At 42.5% G+C, this 26,422-nt stretch overlaps 1 protein-coding gene across 6 annotated transcripts in view; it reads right to left on the bottom strand.

Moving 5' to 3' along the window:
* Positions 1-8,300: 8,300 nt before the first annotated feature.
* LOC147033631 (NACHT, LRR and PYD domains-containing protein 3-like) overlaps positions 8,301-26,422 on the bottom strand; it is a 99,683-nt gene continuing 81,561 nt past the window's right edge. For 4 of the 6 annotated variants that reach the window (XM_085871682.1, XM_085871678.1, XM_085871681.1 and 1 more), the window contains 5 exons: positions 25,372-25,452; positions 22,372-22,455; positions 16,475-16,555; positions 16,058-16,159; positions 8,304-11,962 (listed from right to left, as the gene is read on the bottom strand). In XM_085871682.1, coding sequence (XP_085727808.1) covers positions 16,096-16,159; positions 16,475-16,555; positions 22,372-22,455; positions 25,372-25,452 — 310 coding nt within the window. In that variant the 3' untranslated portion in view covers positions 8,304-11,962; positions 16,058-16,095. Of the gene's footprint in view, positions 11,963-16,041; positions 16,160-16,474; positions 16,556-22,371; positions 22,456-25,371; positions 25,453-26,422 lie in introns of all 6 variants that reach the window. The other 2 variants (XR_015055564.1, XM_085871680.1) reach the window with 2 other exon arrangements.

Genomic DNA, 26,422 nt, shown 5'->3' with positions numbered 1-26,422 from the left:
ATCGTCGAGAGAGGGGCATCGTCGAGAGAGGGGGGAGGGGAGGGGCATTGTCGAGAGGGGCACCGTCGAGAGAGGGGCACCGTCGAGAGAGGGGAACCGTCGAGAGAAGGGCATCGTCGAGAGAAGGGCATCGTCGAGAGAGGGACATCGTCGAGAGAGGGACATCATCGAGAGAGGGCATCTTCGAGAGAGGAGCATCGTCGAGAGAGGAGCATCGTCGAGAGAGGAGCATCGTCGAGAGAGGAACATCGTCGAGAGAGGAGCATCGTCGAGAGAGGAGGGGAGGATGGAGGGGAGGATTGAGGGGAGGATGGAGGGGAGGATGGGGAGGAGGATGGAGGGGAGGAAGGAGGGGAGGAAGGAGGGGAGGAAGGAGGGGAGGACGGAGGGAATGAAGGATGGGAGGAAGGAGGGGAGCGCGGCCAGGACGTCGTCCACCCGGTGGAAGGTTAACCGAAACAGCACACCATGCCAATCGATTCTTCTTCTGTTTCTTCTTCTTCCTCTTCTTCTTAATCCACCTCTTCTTCTTCTTCCTCCTGCCGGCACACCATCTTTATTCCACTGAGCTGACCCTCTCTCGCCATTACCTTCACGATTTCTTCCGATCTACAACCTTCCATTCCCAAATCTTACCTGTTCTTCAAAAATACATCAAAAAATAATAATCTTCATTGTATCCTTTGGAGCTATTCACCTCCTGTGACCACGTGTCTCTCTCCACTCTCCTTGGTACTTTTCATCGTCCCAGCAGCTTCACACTGCGTATACCGTCCAAATTCACCACACACTTCCACGATTTTACTTCAACCTTCCCCTTTCCAAATGTTACGCAATCCTTATTTAAAATAAATAATTTCACTTTTGACTAAACACCTCCTATAGCCACGTGCTTCTCCCATAACCACGTGATCTGTTTACACCCCCTGCGTTTACCGATCCAATTTCTGCATTCACCTCACGATTTTTTCTACAACACTTCCATGACCTAATCTGATGAAAACTCTCTCAAACAAAAACAAAAACAAAAACAACAACAACAACAACAACAACAACAACAACAATAAAAACGATCTCCTATAATGCTTCATCTTCCTCTCTCACACATGTGGTTCTCTTTAATGTATCATAATGCACTACTCTTCTGCTATTTTAACAGACTGCTCTCATTTCGACCTCTCCTTCATTCCTTGCCTAAAAAATCCAACTGTGACAGCGTTTCTTCTCTCCATTCTCTGAATTCACCTTTATTGCATCAATCAAGAAATGTGTTTAATCGCTTCTCTGACCTAAAACTTAAAAAAAAACCCCAGTGTGCTATGAGTTCACTTTCCATCAACCATTCTTTTTTTCCAACTTCAGTGCCAACTCACCCCTCTCACCCCTCACTCTCACTCTCAAAGCAACCATCCCACTCTTCTCCCTCCAAGCCACCCTCTCACCTCTCTCAAAAATCCCCCCCTCAATTTTGTCCCACCTTTCATCCCCCTCACTCATCCTTCTCAAAGTTTCCCCCCTCTCATCCACAAAGCTGCCTCCTTCCACTGCCCTCTCACCTCCATCTCTTCACTCCACCTCCTCAAATCCTCAACTGCCTTCTTCCCCTTCTCTTGTGCCCCCTCTCCCCCAGCACCACAGAGCCTTTTCTCCTCCTCATCCAGCCCCCTCCCCTAGCTATTCTGCAATCCCCCACACTCTTTTAACAACCCTCCTTACCTCCCCCCCCTCGTCCCTTGTCCGACCCTCCCCTCTCCTCCAACCCACTGCTCCTAAACCCTCCTCCCCTCCCTCTTCATTAACAGTGTGGACCTCAAATATCCGGAGCCTTCGCTCAAACCTTTCAGATCTTTCCCTACAGGTTGCCACTGACAAACCAGACATAATCTGCCGAACAGAAACTTTCCTCCCTCAAGACATCTCTGACTCCCAAGTATCTCTCCCTGGTTGCTCCCTCCTCTGGTATGACAGACCTGAGCCTCGTCCTGGTGGAGGAGTTGCTCTCTTCATCAAAGACTCTATTCCTCACTCTCCATGCACTGCTCTCACTCCCCCACATCCCCAGGAATACCTCTGGCTACGGCTTCCCCTCCACTCCCACCTCATGTTTATATGTGTACTGTACCATCCACCGAACAGTGGTGACTCCATCTACACCTCACTATCCGAAAACATGGACCAACTTCTATCTTCTCATCCAAACTCTCTCTTCCTCTTATGTGACGACTTCAATTGTCATCTCGCCAGTTGGCTAGGTGTGGCTACCTCTCTCACCTGTCATGGCACCTCAGCAAAAGCCTTCTGCGAATCATTGGGACTGACTCAATCAGTCAACTTCCCGACCCGGATCTCAACCAATGGTACTCCATCTCTTCTGGATCTGATTTTGACAAATTTCCCTGACAATATTTGCTGCTCTTCCACCGCTCCAATTGGTTCTTCTGACCACGTCCTTGTCAAAGTGGACATCTCTCTGGCTATTATCAGAGAACCACCTCACCGCCGTCGAGTCTGGCATTTCACTCAAGCCGACTGGCAGGGTCTCCAAGCAGCCATCAAACTTACAGACTGGTCTCCTATCGCTACTTTCTCAAACATCAACTCATCCTGGGAATTCTTTCAAAGAAACTTGCTCTCCCTCATGCACAGATTTATCCCCTCTCGTGTTCAGTTGTCCTACCCTTCCTCCCGCCCTTGGTTTACTGAAGCTTGTGGTGAGGCAGTTGTCCTGAAACAACTTGCCTTTGCCTCATGGAAAGCAAACCCAACTGAGGGCAATCTCAGTTCCTTCCATAAAGCTCAGAACAAGTGTGTATCTACCCTCAGGAGAGCCAGAAAACAACATCTTTCTCAGCTCAAGTCCGAACTTTCAAACATCTCTCCCTCCTCAAAATCCTGGTGGTATCTAATCAAATCTGTTTCTAGTGTATGTTTCCCCTCCATCCCCTCCCTTACCTCAAATGGCCGCACTGCTGATACCGCACGTGATAAAGCTGAATGCCTAAACTCGGTGTTTGCAGCTAAATCTTGTTTCCAAAACCCATCGCTTTCTCTACCCACCTTACCCAGTCGCACCCAACTGTCCCTGGACTCTGTATCCTTTTCTCCTGACAAGGTGGAGAGCTTGCTGTCAAACCTCGACTCAGATTCTGCAACCGGTCCAGACGGCATCAGCCCACGTGTCCTCAAAGCCTGCTATTCTGCTCTTGCTCACCCTCTCTCTGTCCTATTCACCCTCTCATTTGCTCAAGGTCATCTGACATTTGCTTGGAAATCAGCAAACATCACTACCCTGCACAAAAAAGGTGCAAAATCATATCCCTGTAACTACAGACCAATCAGCCTTCTCCCACTCATCGGCAAGGTTATGGAATCCATCATCGCTTCAGACATTAAATCCTTCCTCTTCTCCAATGGCTTGATTTCTGATCATCAATTTGGTTTCAGACCAGGTCACTCTACCCTGGATATGTTGCTTCTACTCTCCCAACAATGGATGGAGGTCCTCAATGCCAGACAAGAAATCCAAGCCGTATCCAAGGACATATCACGTGCTTTTGACACAGTCTGGCACCCTGCCCTGCTCACCAAACTCTCTTCCTATGGTATCCAAGGCCATCTCCACTCATGGCTCACAGACTTCCTCTCCTGTCGCAGTCAACGTGTGGCCCTAAATGGAGTTCTTTCATCCCCTCTTCCTGTCCAAGTTGGAGTTCCTCAAGGTTGCGTTCTTGGCCCTGTTCTTTTTTTGGTTTCATCAATGATCTCTCCGACTCTCTGGAAAATCCTCTATATCTCTTTGCTGATGACTCCACCCTCTGCCGTACCATCTGTCATCCCTCAGACTGGCAAGCAGCAGCTTCTTCGCTCTCTGCAGATCTGGATAAAATCACAAACTGGTCCAACACACGGAACATGTCTTTCAATCTGGACAAATCTCACTCTCAGTATGTCTCTCCGAAAGGACCGTTTAGAACCCCCCCCCTCCATCCACTTTCTCAACAATCCTCTGGAAGAAGTCCTTTCTTTCAAGCTTCTGGGTCTCACTATCTGCCATGACCTTTCCTGGGAAAGCCACATTTCAAACCTCGCCTCCAAAACCATTCGCCGACTGGGAATCCTCCGTCGTGCAAAGTCCTTCCTCGGCCAACCTGAGCTCATGACCACTTACAAAGCTTTTGTCCACAGCCTGATGGAGTACTGCTCTCCCCTCTGGGCTGGTGCTCCTGCCTCCCACCTTTCTCGGCTTCACCCTGTGGAAACGAAGGCATTTCGGATCATTGGCATCTCCCGCAATAAGGCTGAGTCTTTGGGACTCTCACTCTCTCACCGCAGGCTGGTCGGTGGTCTTTTTCTCTTCTCCCGTCTCCTCTCCAGCCTTGCCCCCCTGCTCTCTGTGCGATTTGTCCCCACCACATTTCCGCAGGGCGCTCAAGGTCCGCCAACAACCCCCTTCTGGTAAAACTACCAAAATCACGAATCACTGCTCATCTTCACTCTTTCATTCCTCTTTTTTCCCACCTTTGGAATAAACTCCCTCACTCTCTTCAATCCCATGCTTCCCTCCAGGCCTTCAAAACAGCTGTTCACCACCACCTCTTATCGTCCCCCATCCAAATCCACGATCTTTTCTACCCCCGATAATCCACCCAAACCCACCCCCTTCAAATTCCCTGCTTTCCTTCCTGAAAGTCCCTGTAATGTCCATCTTGTATTCCCTATGTTCCCCGCTCCATCCCTCTCCCTTCCACAAATCTCCTAATGTCTCTGGTCCTCCCTGTTTTTGTCCTTCCCACTCCCTCCCCTCTTGTCTCATGCCCCCATGCTGTGCATTGTGTGTTAGCTCTCACACGAGCCTCGACAAGGTATACAAAAAAATAAAAATTCAATGGTCGTGGCGTCCTCCTCGGCGTACGCTCACTCTCCGATCTCACCTCTGACTCTGCCCCTGCCTCGTGCGTGCGCTCTGCCCTACTCTCGTCATATTTAGTCAGAATCCTTCCACAATGCGCAAGCTTACCGAGTCCGATGCCTCTCAAAATGTGTCAGCCTCCTTGTCACGATTCTCCACCAAAAACGCCAGCCGACTGCTCACGGCTCTTCACCAAAAGTGCCACATGCCTCTGCTCTGATCACTCTCTATCCTGTTATCTGGGGCGTGTCCTGCTCATTCCCAACCCGGGAAGGTGGGGCTTCTGCCTGCTCGGCTATCTTCTGACATCACGCCCATCAATCATCCCTCAGGGGCGTGACTTTGCTTGTTGTCAGCCTTTGAAGGCGGGGATTTCTGCCTGGTGTTTGAGTGCTTCTCTCTCGCTTTGGGTGCTTGGCAGTCCTCAGAACCCAATTTTCCTTTGGCATTCCTATTGCTTAGCTCATAGTGACGCTTCCTTTATTACCGCCACTGGCTCTTGCAACCTTGGTGCACTTCCGCCATCTTGTCACTTGCCATCAGCGAACTTAACCTGCACCTCCCGCCACTCCGTGACTCAGCATCTTATTATTCTACGCAGTGCTACCGCCGTTCCTCAACTTGGCAGTTTTACAACTCTCTGCGCAATGGCTCAGCTGCAGCCACGACTCAGTGATTTATACCAGCTGGCAAGATGTTAGGCCAACTGAACGGGACGACAAGTCTCTTGTAATGTCGAAGTGCTTGCTCACGACACTACCCCGGATCCACTTTATTTAATGCAATAAACGATCTCTGTATGCTTTCCTTTAAATTTCAGTTTGGGCTTTAGCAACATCTACAGAGAGAAGCGGGGCAAGCTGCCTAGCCACAGCAATGCACCTCCTGTAGAGAGATTTCAAAAGGTCTCTTACCTTTCCTGTAATCCCTCCTGGCCAGCCAGGTGCTTGCTATCCGACCGGCAGTGGCCCCTCTCCCCTCTCCGCATTCAGCAGGCCCTGCTCACTGCATGAAGTTCTGTCGTGGAAATTTTGGATATCTATAAATCAGAAAAGACTTTATAGTCCAATTATGATCATTTAATGGATAAACACACGTGCGGAAAGAGTGCCTGTTGTAAAATCTCCAAGCCCTCTCTAACTATAGGCAGAGTATTCCTGAGTTTTATCTTATTACTAACAAGGCGTGGTCTATCCCATGAACATCATTTCCAAGAAAATTAATTAATCAATGTCAAACTACAAAGAGCTTTGTAAAGCAATAATTATTGAAAACAGAAAGGAAAAACAACTCCATATCTGGCCAGGTGTGCCCTGAGTCAGGATGTGGGAGTGTGGGACTGCGAACTCTGGGCAGGACGTGCATGGGCCAGTGCTTCTTTTCATATAGAAAAGACAATAAAAGGTATGCTGCATTTACCAGAGTCCTTGACTGTTGCAGACAAATCTCTTCGCCCAAGCATTAATTTATTAATTCCATCAAGCACACAAATTTAATTATATTTCATTTCTCACACATCCGAAGAATGAATCATTCTGGCACCATTCTGAGGAGTGACAAGGGGGGTAGAAATAACCTTATCTTTGATGGATGGACAAACAGAAAGGGAATGCCCATCATCGTTAAGTGAGGAATTAAAGGCAAATTGCTCTGCAAAAACATTGGCCCTATCCAAAGGGGGAGGTAAGAACCCCAGGACCCTGAAAGAGAGGGGGTGTTGAGGACTTATCGTGGTTAAGAACACTGTTGGAAATCCACCAAAGTCTCTCGAACCAAGCCGCTGAGTCGTAATAGAGCCAGCAACAGAGTCTGCATGTTGCTACTTGGCACCCTCCAAATCTCTCTTCCAACGATTACTCGCTTCACAAAATAGATGCTTTGAATCAAAGGGCCCCAGCAAATTGGACTGCTTGAAAAAAAAAATGGTTAAGATGAGCAATTGCTGCCGCACAAGCAGGAGTGATTGAGGGTTGAGAATGAGCTTTTATCTGAAAGGTACTTGAGGGAATATAATTGTCAGTGCCAATGAGAATCCATTGGGATATTTCCTCAGCACTCAAATCCCGACCCAGACTGAAAGCAGATGCCCATGGCACATCAGCCAGAAAAGAACGAAATCCGTCCCAACCAGCATTCCCAAACTGAAAAAAACAGTACGGTCAAAATGATGGAATGTAGTTGGCGGTGAAGAATATGATGCACAGAAACAGTTTAGTTATCCGAGTTACCAATTGGAGGCAAAACCTTGGCAATGCATTCATCCAGGTTGGAACACATGATGAGATCAAGTAAGTACCTTCTATCAGGATCACGATCATGGATACGAGAATGAGATGCTATAATTTGGATGAGATTTTGAGAAGCAGTGAAATTATGAGTTCCAATGCCAGGAGGGTTGGTATTACGAGAATATATCAGCCATTCCTTGCGGTGAACATTGAAGTCGCCAAATACTATGATCTGAAAGATGCAATAAAATAGCATGGTCAATGCTGTCTGAAATGGCATCTTGCACTGCACAGGAGGGTGATGGAGGTGGACGATATTGAAAAGACAGATATGTTGTGAAATGGAAGAGAGCAAGACTAAAACACATAAACTCATGAATGCTACATTCGAAGGAGTTTTCACGAGCTACAGGCAAAGAGTCTTTGATATAAATACCAAGACCATGAGATAGAAGATGATCAAGTTAATGAAAGATGGAACAAGGTATTACAAAAGAGTCGGAAGAGATGTAATGATCCAGTCTACTTTCTGATAAAGCCAGCAAACCAGGTGAATTGACATGAATAAATGATTGAACAGAGGGAAAATTAGATTGAAAACCCATGACACAGTCAGTCCTCGCATAACGTTGTAGTTGCGTTCTTGAAAAGTATGACTATAACTGAAACGGCTTCAAGCGAATCCAATTTCCCAACAGGAATTAATGTAAATGCAGGGAGAGGGGGTTAGTGTCCAGGGGAAATTTTTATCGTCAGACAAAAGATATTATTTACATTTTGAGTACAAGTTTTATATAATTTTAAACGAACAATTGAATATCATCTCCAGTTGCATTTTTGTCATGATCTCGAGCAGCTTCAGATCTTCATTGGTTAGCCCTTCTCCATGTGATTGCAGTTGTGTAATGTCGACTCCTTCCACCTCATCAAACCCCACTTTATTAGCCCCCGTTGGTGTTCGTCCAAAACGGGGGCTGATGCATTTGGTCTCGATTTCCGTGTCCGTGTGTGCGTGCATGCGTGCGTCCGGAACCATATATTGGACATGTATGGACAAATTTTATCCTTACTTGGCACAAAGACAACACGTGATGGTATACATATGCACATCATTTTGTTTCACAATGCGATCAAAGATGGCGGATGTTGAACAAGTCCTCAACCATTTCTCAGACATTCATTTACCGATGTTCTTCAAACTTGGCAAACAGATAATGAATATGCTTGTCATTGTCATTTTACATAAGCTCGTCATTTATTTCCGACATCAGATCCAATATGGCCGACTGGCGGCCATTTTGTTACTTAAAAGCATCCCCAACCATTTCTCGGACATGCATGGTCCGATTTTGTTCAAAAGTGGCACAAGCACAGGACAATATGGCATACACTTGCACCTAACTATATTTTGCGATCTGATCAAATATGGCCAATTGGTGGGCTGGCAGAAATTTTAGTTGTAACAAATATGGGCTAGCCCTTTAACTCCGCACAGCAAATTTACAAAAACAACAGGGGCTATGACATTTTATGTCTGTTTTTGCTTGTTGGTCAACCCGAGGATAACTTTCTTCATAACGGGGACAACATCTTTAAATCCCATCAAATCATTGACATATTCAGGTCACAACTTCCTCCACACTCCATTCATGCATACCTGAATAACTTCAGCCGAGGACCCACTGATGTTATCGATGCACATTGTGGCTCGGTGTATATAAGGCCTATGCTGTACGTACTCTGGATGGGCTTATACACTGCATTAGTGCATTTACAGTATGGTTTATGCTGTAACTTTATTAAAACGAGGAAAACTATTAGCTTGGTACAAAATTAGAGGTAAAACGACTTTATAAAGGAACAGTGAACAATATTAAACGAGTTTGTTCTCCAATGGATCAGTGACTTAATAACGACGCAATGTTAACTGGGACTATGTTAAGCGAGGACTTACTGTTTTGGAGAAAACGATACTGTAATATTTTGATGGAAGTTATTTTTTTCTTCTTAATATTTTGATGGAACTATTAATATTTTGATGAGTTGGTGGTTTGACAGGCCCAGTGGAAGTATGCGCTCTACCAAGTGCTGTTCCCATTTCAATTTGCAATATGCTGAGCCTGAAGTTGATTAAACTTCCTTATTACACTCAGGGCCTGTCATGCTAACCATTGTACATTTAATTGGTATTGTTCCTCATCAACATTTTCACATGGAGGAAATTGTTGACCTTTTGTTTTATTTTAATCGTAGGTTTTTTGATAAATGATTTCCGATCATCAATTTGGTTTCAGACCAGGTCACTCTACGCTGGATATTCTGCTTCAGCTCTCCCAACAATGGATGGAGATAGTCAATAGTCCATTGGCCATGGGGTTTATCAGTATCGAATTCGTGGCAATTGTTTATGATGTTTTTCAGTTGAGTACATGTCTCAGGCATCATTTAAGCCTGGGTAGCCCTCGCAATATGGTAGCTTAATAGTGGTTACCCTCGATAGTCTGTATTTTAGGTAGTATAAGTGATGAAAATTGAAATTTCATTAAAATTTTACAAAATATTGACCACAATGACCAAAACTTGCTTTCAATATGTATCACATAAATTAACGATGATTTGTAAACACAAAAAATATTTTTTAAAATTGATTAATTTTTAAGATTTTCCCATTTTTACCACAAAATTAGCAAAAAAATAGCCTCACATTTGATTTTGCGTATGGACGTTTTATTCAATATTCATAAAACTAATGGGGATAAAGCTGTGCTTTATGCATGAAAAACATCCCCAATCATTGCTAGTAACTGGTAATGCATCAGAAATTCATAAACATATTTGGCTTTTTTAATATTTTACATTTAGCCCCCCCCCAATTTTTATTTAGGGGGGCTACCCCCCTAAAAACCCAATTCTTTTACCCCCCTAAATTAGAAAAATATGCTTTTTCCATTCATTTGCTTTGATGATGTACCATACAACATGACATGGCATATTAGATTACTGGTTATCACTCTTGTCTATTTGTTAACATCACTAGGAATTTAATAGGTCACCAAAGCACTTTGGAGCACTACAAACCCTATAAACTAAGGCACTTTAGAAAGTCAATCTTCCTCCTCATATTCCTCATCCATTTCCTCATGGAAGTCTGGTCCTTCGTCATTTTCCTCATCATCTTGTAGTCTGTTTTCACAGGTTTGTAACTTGCACATCAAAGTGCACTTCAGCCCATTTCCAATGCATGAGCAATGTGGAGCTTTGCAAACTCTACGACAGTTACAACTCAGTAGATCAAGAACTGTCTGTGGAGCAGGCAATCCAGTCATCCACTTGACACCTAGGGCACTGTTGTCTTCTAGAGTCCAGCCATGTCCAACTGGATCAGGAGCACAAATCTCTTGCTCTGAGCTACGTCTCCAAATGGCTGCCTGGTAGTTAGCACGGAGAGTGTGTTGATACAGTGTATCATGACATGGAGGCAGTTGTGAAGAGTCCCCTTCCCCTTTTCGAGTGCAGAACATCAGATAGCGACATTCATTGATATCACAACAGCTTAGCAGTTGTGGCAGATACATTCTGCAAGTGAAGACCTCTCTTTCCCCTAGTTACAGCATGAATGAGGTCTTGCCCAAAGGACTTGATTTGCCTGTTGGCTGAAACTGTTAGGTTTTCATCGCCACATGTTCCTGCTATTACTGTGCGATAAAAATGAATTACAGATGTAGGCAAGAATGCATCTGCATTGTTCAATTCATCGCGCTGTGGGGGCCATATTTCTGTATGATTATGGGCAAAAATATCAGCACGAAGTATCAATGCTGCTTTTGTCAATATTGTCCTATTGTCAGATTCATTTGACTTCAGGATGCTTAGTTCTTGCTGTAAATTCAGAATGTCAAGAACTAATTTATCTTGAGAGATACTATCTGGATAAATTACAAGCCGACCTTTCTCATCACTAATAATGATCACAGAATCCTGAAATTCTTCTTCTAACTTGCGGCGTAGGTTCTTCCTAGTTGAATCTGAGACCTGTGTACAACCCAACTCTTTCATGTGGTCCAGTAGCATGGTCCGGAGATCATTAAACATTATAGCACGGGGGTTCACAAATAAATTGCACCGGATATAATGACATACATACTGGAAGGCTTTGTCCTCAATTTTACAGTACTCATTTTCAGCTGGACTGTCAGTAGATGAACATTTTTTCACATAATCTTCTTTGGTATATGCTCTGTAACATGACCTGTGAAAATGAGCCTCTGTAGCTACTGCTTCTCTACTAAGTAAGGCAACTACTCTGGCATCTAATTTACTGACAGCAACTTCACGAAGTTTGGCATCTGCTCCAGTAGTTACGCATTTCTGCAAGACTTCACGGGTCTTCGTCCCAGATATATACCTGCTCTGTTTCTGACACAGGATACACTTCTGTTCATATACCCTGGAAGTACTGGGTTGTTCTCTAATAGATCTTCTAACAGTTGCAATCTCATGGAGCTTGTCAATGGGTGATTCCTTTCACTCTGTAGCCTCCAACTGTTTCTTCATTGTAAAGAGTTTTCGGCATTTTGCATGGTATGTTAATTGTGGAAGTTCATTTCCATTCAATTGTTTAGCAATATCTAGAAGGGGCTGATGATTTCGTATCTTTGTAGCCCGCAGTAATGTTTGCCAGGAGTCATTATCCTTCAGTTGAACGAGAGGTGCTGTAATGTCTTCATTAGGACTGTGCACTATACAAACACAATCCTCATGGTCAACTCGAGGTCGCTTGGCAGGATGGTCAGTGGACATCGCTGTTGGGCCCTGTTTGGTACACCTGAAACAAAGTAGCGTATGGCAATATCCATCACCACAAAAGTAAAGCAAAGCAAAGAAATCATGCATTTATGTTCCCTAATGACTAGTAGATAAATGTAAATGTGATATAAATATCTCCTACCAAGGTATTTAATGATATGCATTCATCAGTAGTAACAAATATAAAAATGTGATATTTTTCAATTATGGGGGTAGGGGTAACTGAATGTTAAATTTTCCAAATCCATACATATTTTTAGGTAAGTAATACTTATCCAGTTTTTGGCAGTGATTGGGGATGTTTTGGGCAGATAAAGCATTCTCTTAAATACAATAGTCTTTGACATATATAATAAAGTGTCAGCCACAGAATTCCATAATGAAGAATATTAGGGACTTAAATTCTCATAATATAATTTATTTCTCAATATATACCCACATCATTGACAATCGTTGCATTTACATCAAACCGACCAATTACCTGTAACAAAATAAAAAATATATTTGATCATTTTTATAAACATTTTGCACATCCAGAAGCTGAAATTCAATTTTCCGAATTTTTTCCTGATTAAAAACAGAAAACCAAAGGTAACTACTGCTAAGCTACCATATTGCGAGGGCTACCCAAGCTTAAATGATGCCTGAGACATGTACCCAACTGAAAAACATAAACAATTACCACTAATCCGATACCGATTCATGAAAATTAGGGCCTTGGCCCATGGACTACAATGGCAGACATGAAATCAGAGCTATCTCCCAAGACATATCGTGTGCCTTCGATACGGTCTGGCACCCTGCCCTGCTCACCAAATTCTCTTCCTATGGTAACCAAGGCCATCTTCACTCATGGCTCACAGACTTCCTCTCCTGTCTCAGCCAACGTGTGGCCCTTAATGGAGTTCTTTCATCCCCTCTTCCTGTCCAGGCTGGAGTTCCTCAAGGTAGTGTTCTGGGTCCTGTTCTTTTTCTCGTTTTCATCAATGATCTCTCCGACTCTCTGGAAAATCCTATATATCACATTGCTGATGATACCACTCTCTGCCGTACCATATGCCATCCCTCAGATCGGCAAGGAGCAGCTTCTTCGCTCACTGCAGATGTGGGTGAAATCACAAACTGGTCCAACGCGTGGAACATGTCTTTCAATCCGGACAAATCTCACACTCTTACTATGTCTCTCCGACAGGACCGTAAGGAACCCCCTCTCCCCCCCCCCACCTCCTTTAGGGACACGTGGAAATTCCACATCATGTAAAATGTGACTTCAATATATCTCTCTCTCTCTATCTCTATCTCTATCTCTATCTCTATCTCTATCTCTATCTCTATATATCTCTCCCTCTCTCTCTCTCTCTCTCTCTCTCTCTCTCTCTCTCTATCTCTCTATATCTCTCTCTCTCTCTCTCTCTCTCTCTCTCTCTCTCTCTCTCTCCCCCCCTCTCCTCCCACCCCTTACCCCATCATCTCCCCCCTTCCCACATCGTGTCTGACCAGATACATTCAAAACAGATATTAAAATGTATTTTTCTCTAAAAATACCAATATTCGTCCGTTTCAGGAAAAAGTGAAGAAAAAAATTGTAGTCTTAAACCATCTTAGCGACTCTGAAAAATGAAATCAGATATCGAATTTGGGTTAAGATAAAGCCGTGAGAATCAGAAAGCACAAACCTTACAAAAGAGGCCTCAGACCTGTACGGGGCAAATAAAATGGCGGCAATTTGATGTTGAAGTCCCTCCCTGAACGGGGGAAACCACACCCCGAACAGACAGACACACTGGAGGAGAGTATTATAGTGTAGATTCTCCATGTTTTGGATTCTCCCCCAATATGTATCGGAGTTTGAAGTTAAAGCAATGGACAACATCATTGAGGAACTAAATGTACGGTGGAAACAAAATGTTATCACGCCGAAGTTAACCAGAGAGTTGGTGTCAAAGCCACTCAATGCTCGCCTGTTAAAACATTTAACGTTTTTAAAAGACTAGTCTAATAATATTTTTTATAAAGCATTGCAGTGAAGTCTGATCCAAATAATTTTAAAGCAATATATGTATTTGTATATTGTAATCGGTAAAAAATAGTGTGGTAGATAAAAACATTAGAAAGGAAAAAACTTTAACGTTGATGTGCTACAAAAACGTTAAGTTCAAAACAGGTAAAAAATTTAAAAAATTTTGAAATTATTTTTTAATTTCAACTTCACTACATCAATAACATACCCCAAAGGAACCTCCATGCCAAATATCAGCATCCTAGTACACATAGTAAATGAATGGCAAGTTTCTAAATAACTTGCACCAAAAACTTTAACGTTGATGTGCTACAAAAAAGTTAAGTTCAAAACAGGTCAAAAATTTTAAAATATTGAAATTAATTATTTTTTAATTTCAACTTCACGACATAAATAATATTCCCCAAAGGAACCTCCATGCCAACTATCAGCATCCTAGTACACATAGTAAATGAATGGAAAGCTTCTAAATAACTTGCACCAAAAACTTTAACGTTGATGTGCTCCAAAAAAGTTAAGTTCAAAACAGGTCAAAAATTTAAAAATATTGAAATTCATTATTTTTTAATTTCAACTTCACTACATCAATAATATACCCCAAAGGAACCTCCATGCCAAATATCAGCATCCTAGTACACATAGTAAATGAATAGCAAGTTTCTAAATAACTTGCACCAAAAACTTTAACGTTGATGTGCTACAAAAAAGTTAAGTTCAAAACAGGTCAAAAATTTAAAAATAATGAAATTAATTATTTTTTAATTTCAACTTCACTACATAAATAATATACCCCAAAGGAACCTCCATGCCAAATATCAGCATCCTAGTACACATAGTAAATGAATGGCAAGTTTCTAAATAACTTGCACCAAAAACTTTAACGTTGATGTGCTACAAAAAAGTTAAGTTCAAAACAGGTCAAAAATTTTAAAATATTGAAATTAATTATTTTTTAATTTCAACTTCACTACATAAATAATATACCCCAAAGGAACCTCCATGCCAAATATCAGCATCCTAGTACACATATTAAATGAATGGCAAGCTTCTAAATAACTTGCACCAAAAACGTTAACATTTTCACGCTCATGCTTGACGCTGATGCTAACGCCAGGGGTATCGCTATAGCTCTCTGTTCTTCGAACAGGCGAGCAAAAATGATAAAAATGAAAAAAAAAAGTCCGAACAAAATCAACACGGGTCTTGTTCCTTTGTCTGGATTAACACCTGTGATGTCAATCTTGAACGTGTGGAAGAAAAAATAATTATATTCATGTACTCTCAATTATAATTGTTGCTGGTGCTTTATAAATTCAATATTTATGCTATAGTCGAATTGGCTGTCAAATGTGTTTCCCTTTTGTCTAGGTGTTGATGGGGGGAATGTCTTACTATGAGACAGGGTGGCCTGGTTGATGGCACTGCAACTTTTGCCATGATTATGTCATTCTCTTTCACCCAGTGGACACATATTGCAGTTTGAGTTCTTTTGCCTAATGTTTATCAGACCCATGTACTCACTGCCTTTTATATACATAATTCCTTATATTCATTTCTTTGTAAGAAACTATAACCTACGGTCTTATCTTGTACTCCTTTTGGTTGTCTGCTATTTAGTATTTTGTCTGATTCTCACCAAGGCCAGCTGAAAGTCACATGTTCTCTCTCCCTTTGAATCTCCCAGCCCTCTCCACTCCCACGAAAGCATGTAAATGTCGGAAAATGTAAACTTTGATTCGTGCAAATCATTGTGGATGTTTACATCTCAGTGCTTTTGACTCCGTGGTACCACGAAATAAATGTTCTCTGATCAAATGTACTTTTCGTTGTGAACAGTGAATCAATTGTTTCTTACAACTTGAGTAACAGGATTTACACCAGGTCGGTTAATAGAACAAATCAGAAAATGCCACAACAAACGTGAGAGGTAAAGAGTGAATACTCGTTCAATCATGGTTTCTGCTTAAAAAATAAAAAATAAAATATTTTAAACATGTCATAAACTACATGCACAAATATTATTATTGATTATGTTTAAACAAGAGCATATTTAAATCAAAAAATAACATTACTCTAACCCTTTCACACGCACACCTCCTCTCCCAAACCCCTCCACAATCACTGTGTATGAATCATCGGAGGATGGTTGTGGAGTCATCAAGGAAGTACTCGACTCTGGGATCGTTGCCAATCGCCCTGGAAAGTGGTTGCAATATAATAAAATAAAAAAAATAAAAGTGTGAATGAATGGATTTGATTTATTTATCAATAAGATAAACAAAATGTTATAATCAAAATTGATAGAATGAACAGAATATTGTTTGAGATGGGGGGAGGGGGGAAGGAGGGGAGGGCAGGGGGTTCGGGACGGTATTAAGAATTGTTTCTTTGAAATCTCTGACGAATTGCATAAAGAATTGAGTTTATTAATGAACCGTCATGGAAATTCACAAATCCGTATCCAGTGAAAGAGAAGAGGACTGAAAACCTCAATAACAGTTCAGGACTCACTTAAGAATCTCCAACTTGTTTCTCTTCTTCAGGTCCCTTAGGACAGGTCCAGACTTCTTGCTCAGTCTGCATCCATTTAGGCTGTAAAGAGAGGTAACACCGAGCCATAAATACAAATCACAAGTCATAATAACATGTCACATATATACATATATATCATAGAAGAGGGTGAATTAACCCGAATGTAAACCTGGGGTCACGTTCAGATAATTGATAAAACGTTGAGGGTGTGACACAAGCATAACGGTCTAAATGTTCTCGTAACGAGTTGAAACGTCCTTATTTTCAAACATAGATCGATTTCCCCCAATCAACTTACACCCCACCTGCCCCGTCCCTCTGCAGCTGGACCATCAGTATCACCTGGTGCAATCACTGCAGTTCAACACCATAGGTACAACATTGGTGTTCAAGTTGTATAAATGGATCATTAAGGGGTTTGACTTTGAAGCCAAAAGGGTCCACAAACGTTAGATTGAGAGTTATTGTATGGCGTACGCCATGGTACATTCTTCTTCATCACCTTCAGAGCTTCACTCTTCACATTAATACTCATTCACCATGATCTACAAGCATATTGATCACCGGAACTGAGTTTAGATTCTCTGTTCCTTTTGATGTTTATGAACCATCACTGCAAGAGATTGAAACTTGATGAACGTTCAGAATGATTTGTGTGAAGCCATTTATCCTGAACTATAAAAGAGAAGTGTGTGTATTTGATTGTTATCTCCATAAGTAGGGTTTCAGAAGTTGGAACACAGCCCTCCCAGGACTCGAAATGTCCACCTTCGTTTCGGTGAAGGATCATGATCCATGGCCTATGTTGTGAAGTTGTGTTTTTCTCAGAGTTTTGTTCCGAGGGCACTTTTCAGGATTGTCACTGAGCCCCCACAGCCGAGAACTGTAGTTCGTTTGTCGTAATGTTCCCATGAATGGCTTGTAGGATCTTTATGAGGTTCTTCTATATCAATCTCGTTGCCCCAATTATCACTGGTACCATTCCGACACTCTTCAGCTTCCAGGATCTTCTCACTTCATTCTTCAGATCTTGATATTTGGTAATTTTCTTGATATGTGTTATTTAGACCAAAATCACTGGATACTGAAATCTCAAATAGCAATGCCTTCTTTTCCTTTTTGCATCTGAGTACTATATCCGGTGTAGTGCTTTGTTTTCGATGTTCATGCTGGATGGGATCATCAAGTTGTACGTGAGCATTATGTCCTTGTTTTCAATGATTATTTTTGGTTCATGTTTCCATGAGTTTTGTGAAACTGGGATATTGAAATTTATGCAGATGTGCCAGTGGATTACTCCACAAACCTTGTTGTGCCTTTGTGTGTACAACTGTTCTGATATGAGTGTTTTTTTACATCATGATAGGAGGTGGCTCGTGCTGTTTCTACCTTGCCGAATCTACACTTATCTGATTGGCTAGGTCCTGCCATTTTTTTAAAAGCCATTCTTGTAGTGTCTTTGATCTTGGGCATTTATAATAATTCGTTCTCCGTGGCAATTGAGCTAACCTCTTCTTAGCCATTCCAGTGATACTTATTTGTCTGTCCCCAATCTGTCCAACTCGTTTTTTTTTTTATATTTCCCTGCTCTTTTGTCTTTCTTCCAGTTGTCACTTTATATCTGTGCTGGTATTTTGTCTTGTATTTTTATTTTATCTTTTTTGCAATCTTGGGGCTGTATTTGTTGCCATTTTGGTTTGGTGCATGACACCTATTTGCACTTGTTTTTGGAAGTTTTCTGCAAGGTGAGTGTGAGATACCTTTTCTGGCTTGTGTTCCTGCTTGTGTACAAATTTCATTTGGTAATCTGTTGAACTATTCATGTACTCTGCTGATCCTACAGTCATTGCTCTGTGCACTTCATTGAGTTCCATCAGGCCGCCACCTCCTTCTTTCCTCGGCAGGTACATTCTCGGGATGCATTGATTTTGCAGAACATTTTGTGCTTCGTGAGGCGTTTCCTTGTTCTGATATCTAGTTTTCTGATTGCCACTTTTGGCCAGTTTACTATTCCGCTGCTGTATTGGAAAACTGGTACTGGCAGTTGGTTTATGGCTTTGATTTTGCTCCGTGGAGAGGTATGTTTTCACGATCAGCCTCGTTCGACTGAGGTATTCTTTAGTAATTGTTTTGTGCATTTTTATGACATATTTGGTGGCCCTCTTCTACTCCAATGTATTTGTAAGATGCTTCGTTGCTTAGCTCCTGTATTGTTGTATCTCGGTCAATATTGATGTTGTTGTCCGTTTTTGTTGGTCTACCTTTTACAAATGTGCACTGGCACACTTATTTCGGCCAAACTCCATTTGGTTGTCATCAGAGTAAAGTTTCGCTCATTTCAGTTGTTCTGCCAATTCTTCGTCGTTAGGTGTCGACGTTTAAATTATCCATGTAAAGTAGATGTGTCACCTTTCTTGTTTCTTTGGACGTTCTTTTATTGGTTGATGGGGTGCATCCGTGTTCCTGCTTATTAATGCGGTTACTTAGTGGATCCAGAGCAAGGCAAAACAGGAGGGGGGAAAAGCTGTCTCCTTGGAAGATCCCACATTGTATCTTCACTCCTGGTATTTCAATCTTTCCTTCCGAGTGCTGCAAGATTAATGTGGTATTCCATAGATCCATGACTTTCTCAATCGGCTTGATTACTTGGGGGATTTATCTTGTAGACTTGCATGAAATTTATCATCCATGAATGTGGGACACTGTCGAAAGCTTTTTTTTATATATAGTATATCCAGGCTTTGGCCAATTTGGTTCTTCTCATGTGACAATTTTCGAGTATGGCCTTGTTTCGTAGTAGGTGGTCTATTGTTCCATAACATCCTCTCTTGCATCCCTTCTGTTCTGCCTCGAGGCCTCCTTGTTGTGTTTGGTGGTGGGACATTCTTTCTGTGATGATTCATGTTAAAAGTTTGTATGTTGTTGGTAGACAGGTTATTGGCCTGTATTTGTGAGATATTTGGGTTTCTTCAGATTTTGGGATGAGGAAGGTGCGACCTTCTGTGAGCCATTCATCCATTTCCTGATCCTCTTGGATAAGTTCATCGAATGCCGGAGCTTTGTGAACGTGGACAGCATCAAATTGCTTTAGCCACAAGTTTGGGATCCCCACTGGGCCAGGGCTTTTGAAGTTTGCCATCTTTGCAAGTTGTTGTCTTATCTTTTCTGCATCAATTATTACTGGAGGCCCATCTCCTCGAGATGTTGCTCCTCACCGTTTCAGATCCATTCCGCCTCCTTGTTGTGTTGTTTTCGATCTTAATGAATTTCTTTCCAGAATTGTTCCAGTTCATCTTTTCCAGGAGGGGATGACACGTTCTGCTTCCATTTCCCCAGTTCACGATGGAATCTTTTCGGGTTGTTTTCAAACATCTGGCCTTGTTTCCTCCTGTAGTTAGCCTCGTTGTAGTTTTTTTTTATTTTCCCTGCTATCATTACCCTCGCCGAAGGAGAAGTTATTGCGTTTCGGTGTGTTTGTCTGTATGTCTGTCTGTCTATTTATTTGTTTGTTTGTTTGTCCGCACAGCACTTTCGTGCTTTTCTCTGCAACCGCTTGTCGGATTAAGACGAAATTTTCATTAAAGGTACGACGACTCAAGTAGAATGTTTTAATCATAATTATGATATCATACGTCACGTGGTGTGGCAGCCATGTTGGAAAAAGGGAAAAACTTTGGACCTCTATCTCTGAAACCGCACCAAGGAAAAAATTGAAACTTAGCACACGGCAAGTTCTCCTCATGGGGAATAAGTGCCATTTTTATGACGTCATAGGTGCCTTCATTATGACATCACAATTGCATTTGTAGAACACTATATCTGATCAGTATGAAAGTTATTGACAGACATCAAGGGATAAAATGGTCGACAGAAAAAAATTTGATGATGTCATCGGTCATGTGATTCGGCAACCACATTGTTATTTTTTTTTTAACCTTCAAAAATCTTCTTCTCTGAAGGGGCTGAACAGATCGACGCAAAACTTTACACATATGGCCGCCTATCCATGAGGAACAAAAGTGAGATGTTTCAGTAGTTAATGCTAATCCCTCCACACATGGGTGTACCAGGGCATGGTTGAGCAGTCACGTGACCCGCCCATGTTCCGATGCTGTGCTGTGCTGTGTTGTGCCCGTGTCCGGATTAAACCTGTTGTTCCCACTTCAGAGCCTTCGTCCCTGTCTATTGAGTACATTCCAAAAAGGTTCACACATATGATGTCATCGGTCACATGGTTTGGCAGCCATATTGGATTTACCCTAAAAACATATAAAAATCTTCTCCAGAATGGCTGGACAGATTGAGGGGAATCTTCAAACAAGTGTTCCCCAAGCCTTGCGTGTACAAGTTTGTTCAGGAATAATTGATAGGTCACATGGTTTGGCAGCCATATTGGATTGAAGAAAATATTAAATAATGTTTTCTCTGGAAATGCTTAATCAATTGACATGAAACCTCACAATTATGATGTAGTATTGATGGGAAATATATATTTTAAATTTCAACTTGATCGGACACATGGTCTGGCAGCAAGAATTATTTAATTTTTTGATCTGGGTTCTTTTTGATTTATTATTAATTTTTTTTGAATAAGGCTCACTCAGCTGTGCTTGGATGTGTTTGAGGGTAGAGGAGTAGCAGATGAAATGTGAATCCTATCCAGGTTCCTCCCGATGACTTCATCCTCGGTTTTTGCTTGTTCAGGTTCCTTCTGATGACTCCAATGCAGGAATGTACCAATTTGGTCTTCCATTTGATTTGAATTGAATTTATTTTAGTCCCATTCTAGATTCAATTGAATAATCATTTTTGGGTCACGGTCAGGTGTCCGATCAAAGTAGGGTTGCTTCAAAGTGGGAAGTCTTGGTAATCGGTCATCACGGCCACCAGTTTTCAAGTGGCAGTTCTAATTATTTCTCTTGTTCATCAAGTAACACATCAGTACATAAATGGCACACAAAATACACCACACAAAACAAGTTCTGGCAAGGGTCTGCATTCTCTGATTGCTCTTTCTCGTTTATATTTTGTGTTTGTTTTCAGCAACCAATACCTCTACGTCTTTGTCTTTAAAAAAAAAATTGTTTGTTTGTTTTGGATTCTTCTCTTCAGTTTTGGGCTTTGATTTCCTCTTTGGAACTGATGCATCTGTCCTGTGTCTCGAGTCTTTGCTTCCATGGTGGTGCTTGGGTTTTATTTGTGGAACCTGTTCTGTTGTTGCAGTGTTTTGTTGTTACTTTTCCCTGAATTAGTAGTGTTGCTGTAAAATTCACGATGGTGTGTGTGTGTGTGTGTGTGTGTGTGTGTGTGTGTGTGTGTGTGTGTGTGTGTGTGTGTGTGTGTTGCCATTTTTATGTGTCAAGATGACCAAGCAGATCTTCGTGAAACTTTCAGAGGTTCATCAGTGAGTGCCGGGGAGCATTTTCGGCAAAAAAATTCAATTCTCTTTTTTTTTTTTTAATCGCCCTGCAGGGTCTTTGTAGCTGCATGAAAAATAATATTAAATGATCCCACACCCATTATTTAGTGGATGTAGGGAAGTGTTTTAGGGCCCCACCAAAAAAAATCAAAATTTAATTTCTTCAAAATGCCAATAGGATGGCAAGGGCAACGCCAGGTACACCAGTTAGTCTATAAAAGTGGTTATTTATTCATCGTTCCTCATTTCCTCTCCATAAACCTTAATGATCCCCCATGCAGGGGTGGCTCTGCATTCCTTTCCCATCTCTGAGAAAAAAAAAACCACAAAGTTAAACGAAACTACTCAAGATAAATAATGGAGGTCAACGTTCACCCGGATAACTTACAAGGTCCACAATCAGGGATTATGGCATCAATTTGTTTTATAACCCAAAACAAATCCCTTTCCCACTCACTAGAGGAATCGTAACTTTCTTTGGGATTTCAGACCTTCCATCAAACCCTCCAGTCCCTCATCACCGATGGGATTTCCACTCAAACTGACGGTAAAGGAGGGAAAGAGAGAAACCCTGAGGTTATCATTGTATTAACAACTTGGAGAACCTTGGGAATAGTTTCACCATTTCAATAGTTTTGTTTGTAAATCACATCAACACCATATAATGATGAGATTATAACCCAGTCCCTCTCCGTAAACAATTATATAATTATATGAACAGAGGAAGTGTTCGATTTGTTTTCCATGAAATATTGTATGAATTTTTTTTTGTTTTTGAAACAAAGTAAAGGCTCGTGCAAGACCTGGAGCACAGAATGGATCAGAATGCAAAAGAACAAAAGGCACATTAGAAAGAGAGGAGGGACATCAACAGCAAGGTTGAGGAACAAAATGGAGGGAGACTTGGCCAAATAAGGGATGTGGGGACAGTGATTCTGGATTTTGGGAGTTTCACCAGAAAGGAGTTGGTAGAAGATAGAGAGACCACTGACCTTTCTGCGATGGGAAGTGCTAGGCCGAGAGACACAGTTTCGTCGCTGGAGATTCCAATGATCTTGTAGGCCTTGGTTCCCATGGTGTCAAGCTGAGCAATGTGTGAAGTAGGGCATCCAGCCCATAGGAGAGAGAGCTGTACTCCATCAGCTGTGGATGAAGGCCTTGTAGGTGGACAAGAGTTCAGGTGTGCCAAGGAAGGACTTTGTATGATGGAGGATGCCCACTCAGTAACAAAATTAATTGTTGTGCAGAAGGTCAGAGAGATCATTAATGAAGATCAGGAATTAGACGAGGCCCAGAACACTGCCATGGGTCACTGCCAGAGGAGATGAAAGGATTCTGTTGAAAGCCACACATTGGCAACAAGAGTAAAGGAAGTCAGTAAGCCATGTGCGGAATTGGCCTTGGATGGCAAAAGCTGAGAGTTTGGAGAGCAAGACAGGATGCCAAACTGTATCAAAAAGCTCGAGATACATTCAGAGAGACGGCCCTGATCTCATATATGACAATGAGGGCTTCCATCCATTGTTTGGACAGTCAAAGAAACATGTCAAATGTAAAATAACCTGATCTGAGATGAGGCCGTTGCAGAAGAGGAAGGATTTTACATCTTTTGCAATTAAGGATTCCATGACCTTGCCGGTGAATGGAAGCAAGATGAAAGGTCTGTATTGAAGGGGATCGGTTTTTGTGCCTTGTTTATATAATGCAGTGATGTCTGATTTCCTAACAGATGGAAGATGACCAAAGTCAAATAATGGGGTGAACAGAGCAGAAAGAGGATGTGCAAGAGCAGCTGTGCATATTTTTTAAGGACACAACAGCTGGTAACACCATCTAGTCCAGTTGCTGAATCAGAGTCAAGGGTTGCCAGAAACCTCCACCTTCTCAGTCGCAAAAAAAAAACACAGGGTCTACGAGCAGTTCTGTCTGACTGGGTCGGATTGGTATAAGAACTGAAGGGTTGTGGACACTGGATATGGAAGCAAGCACAGAATTGAGGCATTTGGCCTTCTCATGAGCAGCGTCGGCTCTGGCGCCAATTTGAAGCGAAGGAAGGGATGAAGAGTGAGCACAGTCCAGAGACAGACTTAACAAGGTGCCTCCAGGTTATAAAGGCGGGAGACAAGTTGGAAAGTTCAATCCTAAGGTAGGACGGATCTTTTCTAGCACTCCTGCAAGTGACGCACACATTTGTTGTGAGCTTTGTGTCATGATTTGAGATTGGCTTCAGTCCGGTTTGCTTTCCAGGAAGACACGGCAAGTTGTTTCAAAGCAACAGCCTCACTGCAGGATTCAATGTACCATGGATGGGCACAAAGTTAGGATAACAAAGTTAGGATAGATAATAAGTCTCAGCCAAAGGTACTCCTGGGGTTTTGGAGGTATAAGAGCAGTACACTGAGCATGAGAAATGGAGTTCTTGATGTAAAGTGCAATTCCGCTGCCAGGGCTGGGTTCAGGCCTATCAAATTGGAGGAGAAATAGCCAGGGAAAGGCAATAAGGAGTCAGGGGCATCCAGGTGGGAGGAAAGATTCTGTTAAACAGATGATGTCTCATTTATCAGCAGTCGCCTGGATTAAGAGATCTGTTAGGTTGGAGCAGAGGCCTCAGATGTTTGAGGTCCATGCAGCTGGAGATGTGGGGAGGAGGAATTATGGTGGTGTGGGATGGGAGGAGGATTTGTGGGGGCAGGGTGAGGATGGGTTGAGGAGCAGGTTGAGGGAAAGGCTTTGAGAGGGTTGGATGAGTGAATAAAGAAAGGCACAACATTAATCATTGAGGGTGTGGGGTGAGGGGGGATGCAGAAAGAGCACCCATGAAGTGGAGGGATGCTGAAGAGGGGATACATGGATAGGTTGGGGTTTGAAGGACACGGGCTTGTGGATGTAGATGAGGGTACTGACACGGAGGGGTTTGACACCATTTAAGGACACAAAGGGGATTTGATTGTCATGAGCAGACAACCTCTGCAAACTGGACTTCTCAAGATTCCCACGCTGGACGTACAGAGACAAGGATAACGGGATAGGTAGAAATAACTTTTGTTGAAGGCGCGGAGAAAAGTGGTGCTGTACGAATGTGAGGAAGGTTGATGGAGCCAGCACTTAGGTGAGAGAGAGGTTTATAAAATATGCCTTGACAAGGAGAAGAGGAGGAATAGATTGTGATGAAGAATAAGACCATGATGGGTACTGATGACAGATTCATGTCGGAAAACTTAGCTTTAATGAGGTGGATGTACCAGCTGCAGATTCAATTGACATGTTGAGCAATCCCTCATCCCTCAATCATCCCTGAATCACTGAACCCAGTAGTAAAAAAAAAAATGGAGTTCAGATATAAACCCTGTGACTAATAATTGTATTTAAAATGGAGTTCCCTTTATAAACCCTGTGATGGACATTCACAAATCCAATGTCCACTGAAAGAGAAGAAGAACAAAAGTTGAGAACTCACACAAGATCCTCCAAATTGATGATGTTCTTCAAATCCCTCAGGACAGGCCCCGACTTGGTGCTCAGTTTGCATCCATTTAACCTGTGAATAAAGGTAAACGCCGAGCCATGAATAAAAAGAACCATCAGCAGAAAGTTGTCGAAAAAAATGACATATTAGAAGGTTCCTTGACCCAGGTTAAGAGATATTAGGGGCGGCAGATATCAATTTCCCTCAAAATCCTCATCTTAAAACACCCGGTAGAAATGTTTTTTTTCTATGAAAAACAAAAACAAAAACATGTGCCTGGACCTTTTGTAAAAGCATTTAAGATTGTAAGTAGTTTTAAATAAATACAGCCAAAACGCAGTATACTAATGGAATTGACTAAACCTGTTTAACATGTTGCAATTGTCGTTTGAAGGTCAGGTATGGGAGCATGTGCCAGAACAGCGCGTCGCTGCGTCCACTTTCCGCCGGTACTCCAGGGGCCTCCGTCTGGCCATCCCCCAGGCAGATGCCAGGCCCATCCCCATCTCCTTGAGATGATGGTCAACCTGCTGCAACCATGAGGCACGTGGTCGGCCCACTGGCCTCCTCCACTCATGAGACTCCCTCGCTGAGAGAATCTGGTGAGCAGGATCAGCGTCAGGAAAACGAGCCACATGTCCATACAGCCGCAGCTGACGCTCACGGACTATGCAGGTAACAAATCTCATCCGAGTCTCTCTCAGCAACCGCTCGTTGGACACAAAATCCGACCAGCGATAGCCAAGGATTCTCCGAAGACACCTGGTACCAAAGGGATTAAGTCTCCGTCTCAGATCCTTGGTCAAAGTCCAAGTCTCGCACCCATAGAGCAAGACTGGAAGTACCAAGGACCTGAAGACTCGGACTTTCGTCCTCCCGCACAGGTACCGGCAGCGCCACACCCCATGATCCAGTGAATCCATGACTCCCCAGGCCCGACCCAGACGTCTATTGACCTCCGGCTCACAACCTGCGGAGACATGAATATCACTGCCAAGGTAAGTGAATCTATCCACGACCTCAACATCCTCACCACAAACAG

The sequence above is a fragment of the Eptatretus burgeri genome, chromosome 2, assembly GCF_056783735.1.
Source record: "Eptatretus burgeri isolate ZD-2024b chromosome 2, Ebu_testis_v1, whole genome shotgun sequence".
In the NCBI taxonomy this organism is placed as follows: domain Eukaryota; kingdom Metazoa; phylum Chordata; class Myxini; order Myxiniformes; family Myxinidae; genus Eptatretus; species Eptatretus burgeri.
This window is presented reverse-complemented; position numbering and strand designations above follow the sequence as displayed.